The 8303-nt window shown below is 41.2% G+C and overlaps 1 protein-coding gene across 4 annotated transcripts in view; it reads right to left on the bottom strand.

Moving 5' to 3' along the window:
* Positions 1-806: 806 nt before the first annotated feature.
* Positions 807-8303, bottom strand: part of ALG9 (ALG9 alpha-1,2-mannosyltransferase) — a 128548-nt gene continuing 121051 nt past the window's right edge. For all 4 annotated transcript variants that reach the window (XM_027847348.1, XM_027847349.1, XM_027847351.1 and 1 more), the window contains one exon: positions 807-1051. In XM_027847348.1, the coding sequence (XP_027703149.1) occupies positions 928-1051 (124 nt within the window). In that variant the 3' untranslated portion in view covers positions 807-927. The remainder of the gene's footprint in view (positions 1052-8303) is intronic.

Below are 8303 nucleotides of genomic sequence, written 5' to 3'. Positions count from 1 at the left end.
TCCCCTCATGCTCTCTTCAGTTATATCCTTTTTCTTTCTCTCGCAGTCTGCTAGAAACTTTGTCTCTCCATCACTTCCTCCAGAGTCTGCTATGGATTCTACAAAATACATTTCTTGAAACAATGATATCATCCAGAGAATTAAAAGTAGGCACTTTTCCCCAAATATTCCCCATTCACTTAGCATTCAAGGGAATGTATACTGCTTCAACTTATAGAAACTCCATAAATTCACACTTTAAAAAGGAAATGCAAGAATGGAACTCATGGGTAATTACAAAAGAATAAAAATTAGGTCACAGTTCCACAAAAGTTTGCCTCCTTCATGAGCTACATCTCTAGGAAAGACATCCTTGTCTTGTGAAGTATTTAACAGAAGTTTGGTTTTGCTGGGGGGGAACAAAGACATGTGGATGGGTATTTGGTTGTTCAAATTCACTGCTGAGAATAAGCACAAGGAAGAGTGCTGGGAGATGCCAAGGAGACGCCAAGCAGCCATGGGCGGAGAAGCCCCAGAGGCAGGAGAATTGCTGAGGATTTCTCTGGTGCTCAGCTAGGGCAGAAGAGAACCGCTGAACAGAGCTGACCAGTCCACAGCTTTCCCAGTCTTCCTTACAGTTAGTTCTATTCTTTTTTCAGTCTCATAAATAACTGAACAAAAGAAAATAGATTTATAGGTATCGTAGGAGAAGTCTTCCACTGCCATAATCCCCACTGCTCCAGTTCACACAACTCTAGAAGCAGAGCAGAGATACAGGCAAGAACAGAGAGTACAGAATTAACTTTGAATAGCCTGAGGCACCTGGATTCCAGTATTCTTGTTCGAAAATCTTTATTGTGAATGTTACAAGTGATGATTGGAGGAAATGATGCCGTGGAGCCATGAGTGAGCAGCAATGGCTGGTTTTCTGGTACCACAGGTGTCCTGTTAACCACCAGCCTTCTTCCTGGCTTGCTTTCCTTTCCGGGGTTTGAGAATGGTGTAATTTACATACACTGTATGCTTTTCTGACAGGAAAGGAACATAGAATGCTCGCAGTAGTTTTGAAGATCTGAAAAATTAAAAAGGGAAAGATGAGGAGAGAATTTTAATTCAACAGGTTTATCAGAAACGACAAAAAAAATTTTCCAATGGTACCCAAGATGATTATGGGAAAGAAATCAATAAACCATTATTAAGGACTTACTATGTGCCAGGCTCTGGAGATAGAAAGACAAAAATGAAATAGTCCTTGTCCTCAAGGAACTTTCATTCTATCTACAGAAAAACATGTACACATATAAACAGATATAAAATAAAAGGTCATGTGGGGGAAGGCACTAATGCCTGGATGGATCAGGAAATGCCTCATGTAACTGGCATTCAAATTGCACTTTGAAGGAAGTGAGGAGGGATTTCAAGAGGTGGAGGTGAAGAAGGAATCATTCCAGGCATAGGGGACAGCCTAGACCTAGGCCAAGGCTAGCGAGACTAGAGGTGGAGTATTATAAAGTAAGAGAAAGTTTGGCTAGACCACAGAGCTCATGAAAAGAAGTAATGTGTAATAAGGAGTAATATGGGAAAAGGTCGGCTGAAGCCATGTTGTGGAAGGCTTAAGTGCCAACAAAGAAATTTGCATTTTATCCTAGAAACAATCATCTCGGGCTGTTATAAAACCAAATGAGACAGAATACTACGATCAAGAACGCATTCCCAGAGCAGTAGCAGAGAAGTTCATTACCCAGCAAGATGGTGTTAAGTGGCCTAATCACTGATCTGACTCTTTACCTACTCATTCCAAAAAAATAGCTACTCCAAGGACTCTGTCATCTCTCTCCAAACAGCCTTAATAGGTCTATACTAATTTTGCACTAGGTTGTCCCACAGAAGTTCTAGATAAACTGAAAAGGTTTATAATGACTAATATAACTTCATGACATTTTCATAGTCAAGGCAAAAGGAAACTACAGATGTCCAATCCTCAACTAGCATAGCCTCTGGCTCTTTCTTTCCTCAAGAATTAAGGACATTTGTGTGGTGAATTTTGTAAGCCTCTTTTCAGTACTTTTGAGTACTGAAATCAAGTCTCCAGTCACCTCGGCACTAGACTTTTGCAACAGCCTCCTCATTGGTTTCCCTGCCCTAAGTCTCTCTCCCCTCCAATATATCCTCCCCTCAGCAGTCAAAATGATTTTCCTGCTGCACAGATCTAACCATGTCACTCCTTGATTGATAAACTACAGTGGCAATCTATTGACTCTTAGGTCTGGTATTATATCACCTTTCTCATACTTACAAAATTTCAATTTTTGTGTGAGTTTTCTAATGTACAAAATTATTACATGAAAAATGTTTTATACTGATGGAGTCCATGATTTACCCTAGGGTACTGAGAAGTTAAGTAACTTGCTCATAGTCATGTAGCCAGTGTGTCAGAGTTAGGACTTGACCGTAGGTCTTTATAAGTTCAAGATCAGTCCTTTACCCACTATAATACAATGCCTCTCATCTTGCACGTAGTAGGTAATTAATATTTATTTTAATTGAGCTAAATTGATCAGACAAGGTGGTACAAGCCTGTAAGCCATGCTACTGGGAAGGCTGAGTCTGGTGGACTGCTTGAGAACAGGAATTCTGGGCTACAGTATGCCAAGCCTATCAGGTGTCTGAATTAAATCCTAAGTGTGATAACCCACCCCAGGTTGGAAATGGAGAGGGTCAAAGCTCCCATGCTGATCAACTGGGGGAGGGGGTGCCATGAGTGTCTGCTGCGCTTCCAGCCTGAGCACTATAGGGAGACCTAGTCTGAAACATAATAACACTTAAGCTAAATTGAATTCCTGAAGCAGAAGGAAAACTTGCAAACTCAGGAGCTTCTGAAGAGTGGGAAGGCCCCAAAGGGACAACTTCTACTAGTAAGTTAAAAAAGTGACATTGTGCCACCTTCTACGTCAGCCACTGTTCACTGCAGCACTCATTTCTGAGAAAAGCCAAACTGGAGAGCAGCCTTTTCTCTGCTAAACTGAATGGCACAGATGAGGGGTGTGCCACTGCCTATTCTTCCTTCAAATCCCAAACTAATAAATGCTGGTGTGGCATTTGCACTGGCATCACAACCCCCAAGTCTGCCAGACTACTGCAATGCCCAAACACAACGCTATCAGATTTGGCCCACACACTTCCCCACGGGAGAGCTGGCAGCACTCTCTACTCAATCAGAACTGCACTTCAACAATCAGCAGCCTAGAGGCTTTAACAGAGAAGACTGGCTCTGAAGAGAGAAAGACAAGAAAAGGTTGAGCTCTTAGAAAGAAGGGCTTTAAGCTCGGCAGATCAAAACCAAGGTGATCAAGAGGAGGAAGGACTTTTGTTTGTCCAGAAATTATCAGTTCTATTGGTGCTACGTGGCTCAGGGGAGAGTCAGCACAGAAGGCAAGAAGCCAGTGTAAATACCTAAAAGCCCAAGTATGGTACACATGACTTACAACTGGGCATTTTACTGAAATGTCATACTCCACAAAACACAAATCAGTACAAAATATAATCAGTACCTTGTCCTGATCAACTCACCAGAATAGGAAGAGATCAGGCTTGCAATGATTAAGGCAAAACAAAAAACAATTTCAAAAGATTATACTGGGTTGTTGATGGGATGTAATATCATGAACAAATATTTATTAGTTGTAGGGTACTTTTCAAGGTCTAGGGAATACAAAGAGATACAACACACCATGTCAGAGGATCTGGCTTCAAATCCTGGTTGTGTCACTTATTATTTGTGTGATTAAGTCACCTAATCTCTATAAATCTGTTTTTTTCCACCTGAAAAAACGAGAAAGTTGGAACTAGATAGCACTTTCCGGGGCCCCTAAAAGCTTGATCCTATGGACTCTGCCCTCAACAATCTATTTGAGAGGCCTGGATATGTACATAATAAATACAAAGTAGCAGATGCCAAACAAGTACTGAATGGATATTACAGATTTCAGAGAAGTGATTACTAAGACTTTAAAATGGTCCAGAAAAGCTTCCCAGAGGAGGAGGTGGAAAGTGAGCTGGAACATAAAAGGGAAGGGTGGGGGGACATTCCACGTGGGAAAAACAGCATAAACAGCATGGCCAAAAGCATGAGGCAAGAATGTATATGGTGTATTCAGGGAACAATGGGTGTATCAGTTTGAGTGGAAAGTTCCCACAGGCTGGTTGCAGACAACAAGGATGGAGAGGCAGAACATAGGCCCCCGGAGGGGCAAGGACTGTTTTTCATTTTGTCTCCATATCCCCAGTGTCTAGTCCAGGACCTTATACACAGGGATAGGAACAGGGACTGGGCCTGTGATTTCACTAATACAGGGAACTTCTGGAAGAAGAAACTCCTTCTACCAATGAGGTCAGCACCTTCTCTGTAACTTAGGACTCTTACACAATCTGGCGCATTGTCTGTGATTATAAAACATGATGGACTAATGTGCTGAAGGAGAAACATCCTTTTGGATATGGTCAATGTAGGAATTTGTTTTGATTGACTATGCTTATATGATGAAATGGTGTCTTTTTTTTTTTTTCAGTGGAGGGGGGAAGTGGAAGGAAGGAAAAAATTCATGCTTGCTAATTGAAAAAAATGCTTGGATTTGAGGAAAGCAGGGGCTAAATTGTGGAAGGGCTTGAATGTGAGACTCAGTGATTTAGATTTTATTCTATGGGCAAAATAAAAACTACCCTCAATACTACCTTTCCCTGATGAATAATCAGGTAGTTCTAAAAGTCACACATGGAGAGGATAGAGAGGTTACGTCTTATATAGACAGCCACACTAACAATAAGAGAGACAGACATTCTACTCCCATTACTAGAACAATTTAGGCAATAAGATGAGACATATTTTATCCTTCACAATAAATGACAAGTGGCTATGAAAATGCTTCTCTGTTCTCCTAAGAATATAGCCTTGGCTAAGAAGCTATCTCACAGAGGACAGACTTCAGATTTGACTTAGACATGTCAGTACCCCCCACCAGAGAGAACAAGATCAAGTCTTTCTCATCTGTACCTACTTAGTCAAGGAAAAAACTCATCCTCACTATTAACTCCTCCACCAATCCACAGAAGATGTGGCCTCTGGCATTGTACTCAATAAAGAGAGGGAAAAACAACTTCTAAGATCCAAACATGAGGTTATGTAAAAGACAAAGATGGGGGTTAGGGGGAGGAATTAAAGGAAAAGCCTGGAAAATGTCTATTGTCCTCTGATCTTAGATCAGAGCAGGCTGGCAAACCAATTTCACGTTGCTTCTCTCCTGCAACTTCTACTTGTGACCCATAGTAGGCCAACACTGTCTACCTTTCGCACATGAAATCACCAATTTTCACCAGAAGATGAAGTGAGAAAAACCCTGAGTATGCTTAGCTCCATTTTCACCTCTGGACTAGAATGAGATTTTGTGTTGGGATTTTTTTGTTTTTGTTTTGTTTTTTTTTTAATAAAGAACAAATTCATTTGAATTCTTCACCTCTAACACTGCAGTTGCCATTCTGGAAATTTTTCTCACCAATTGCTTTGATATGCTAACTAAAGACTGTGACCTTTTCAGTTTCTGGTGAGTGGTAGGGTTAGTGTGAAAGAAGGGAAATCAAATTTGTTATTTGCCTTCATGAGGGAGGCAAGGGTCTGGCCACTAGAACAGCAAGTTTATAAGTATATGTACACACACACACAAGGTCGTATGTATATGCCCCCACGTATTTAAAAAGAACAAAACAAATGTCTATATAACTAATACAATCAGAGGTCCTAAAATTTAAGAATCTTACAACATAAAAGACAAAATACAACATGTGGGAACACAGGCAGCCCAGACTAAAGAGATATGAAAGACAGCCCCCTCTCCTGAGAGCTGAGACATGGACCCTCCCAGTGAGAGAGCCAGTCATGCAGTGGATGGATGGAAGATGAAACAAACTTGGACAAAGCAGTTGCCTAAACAGCATAATTAGCTGATGGCTCAGAATGTTTTCTAATTCAATTACCCGACCCATTTATCAGGGCTGGGGAGCATTCTGCTGTGGAGATTTAAATCTGCTCTTGCTGACGTCAATGGAAGACTGGCTGCCAGTCCCCGATGTCTCCAGTTCAGCAGGCACAAATAGATCTGGTAGGTCCATTTTTCACTTTAAAAAGGAAACAAATCTAACACATTTGGAGAAGGGTTTCTTTTATTATTTTTTATTTTAAATTTATTTTTCCAATATTTAATATCCTCTGTGAGCCTGTAATCTAAAACCACTGCCAGTTTTCCTCATGCTATTTCTGCTAATGTGGCTTTTTGAAGGCAGTATGTTCGTGCCATTTACAATTCACAAACCTAAGCACGAAACCGAACTTTTGAGAGTACTCCTAGGTTTGGAAAAATTGGTCCACATTCTCATTCAGGTCTCAAGCCATAGCCTACTCCAAAGTCCCTTGCTGATAAACTCAAGAATCTCAAAAAGAGCTGGACCTGATCAAAATTGTAATTAGTGAAGTCTGGCAGAGTGCTCTTAAGGAGTTGAGTGGCACAGTGGATAGAATGCTAGACATGGAGTTAAGAACACCCAAGATCAAATTCAGCCTCAAACACTCACTAGCTGTGTAACTCCAGGCAAGTCACTTAACCTCTGCCAGCCTCAAGTTACTTCAACTGTAAAATGGGGATAATAATAGCATCTACCTCCCAGGGTTGTTGTGAGAATCCAATAAGACAATATTTGTAAAGCTCTTAGCATAGTGCCTGGCACATGGTAGGTGCTTACTAAATACTCCTTCCCCTTCCTTTTACATTTTAATGGGGGGAGGGGATGGGAAGAGGGAAGATAATACCTAAAAGGGAGGTAAGGCATGGTGGTAAAGTCCAAGAAGTCAGAAGCAGAACTGGAAGAGAAATGAAAGATGGCTGGTTGGGGGCCTCTTTCAAAATGGAAGTTCTAGAAGTAACTAACAAATAGAAGAAGGGATCCTGAGGGATGTTCCAGGGTGAGAAGGCAGCTAGCTAAGCCATGGCAGTGAAGTCAGGAGGGTCAGAGGCAGAGGTAGGAGAGGATCTACTAGTCTTTGTCACTGTCATACACCAGCTTCCAGAACACTCTCCCACCTTTCTCAGTAACTTCAGCCCCTGGGCTTTAATGTCCTCTATCTCACACTGTACACAAGCTGCACCCCAATCAGAAGAACTTGGTGCCCTATGTGGCATTCAAGAATGAGTCTTCTGGGGCAGCTAGGTGGTATAGTAGATAGAGCACCGACCCTGGAGTCAGGAGGACCTGAGTTCAAATCTGGCCTCAGACACATGACACTTACTAGCTGTGTGGCTCTGGGCAAGTCACTTAACCCCAATTGCCTCACCAAAAAAAAAAAAAAAAAAAAAGGGTCTTCCTTATTCCACATCTCTGCCAATGTGGAATCTCTGCCAATTCCAATCTCTGCCAATCTATCCAATGACCTCTCAACATTTTCATGCTATCTTAGATCCTCTCAACTTTTCAAACTAAATTTATTTCCAATTTTCCCTTATGTTATTTCACAAAATCACAGAATTATAAAGAGTTGGAAGCACCTCAGAAATCATCTAGCAAGTAAAATCCCCTTGTTTTACAGATGAGAAAATACAGATGAGAAAATTGAGTCCAAGACAGAATAAGTGACTTCCCAAAGTCACAGTAGTAGTAAATAGCAGAACCAAAATTTTACCGAAGTCCTGACTATAAATCCAGTACTCTTTCCACTGCTCAGTCTTACACTGATGTAGCACCAACTCTGGGCTAACTCTTCCAACTCCAACTAACCTTGGCAGGTTGAATGCTCAGTGAGAACCTGTTCCCTTGGCTTCCAAGGGGTAGCCCTGTGGCTGACTATGCCTAACATTCCAGCTCACAAGTACCCACAGCTTTGCTTCTCATTAACAATCAGCCAGTAGACTTAGTTCCTGGCAAAGGTATTCACTCAAATAACATAGCAAGAACAGTAGTTACAAAGCCCTTTTCCCAAAGTCGTGTTTAGGGAACCCATGTAGCCAAAGTACTCACGATTCTGAAACAGCAAAGCCTCAATATCTGCTTTTTATTAGGAGAAGGCTCATGAGATTCATATCAAGACAGGGTGTGGCAAGGTATTGACATAGGTGATAGAGAAGTCACTCTACTGTCAGGGTGGGATAATAATGATGATAGGATAATAATGATAAAAACTAACATTTAAAAAGCACTTTAAGATTTGCAAGGTACTTCATAAGTACCTCATTTTATCCTCATAATCATCTTTGAAGGTAGGTGCTATTGTTATCTTCATTTCA

Source organism: Vombatus ursinus, unplaced genomic scaffold (assembly GCF_900497805.2).
Source record: "Vombatus ursinus unplaced genomic scaffold, bare-nosed wombat genome assembly UNPS02015398.1, whole genome shotgun sequence".
Lineage (NCBI taxonomy): Eukaryota > Metazoa > Chordata > Mammalia > Diprotodontia > Vombatidae > Vombatus > Vombatus ursinus.
Note: the sequence above shows the minus strand (reverse complement) of the source record. Positions and strands in the feature narration are given on the sequence as shown.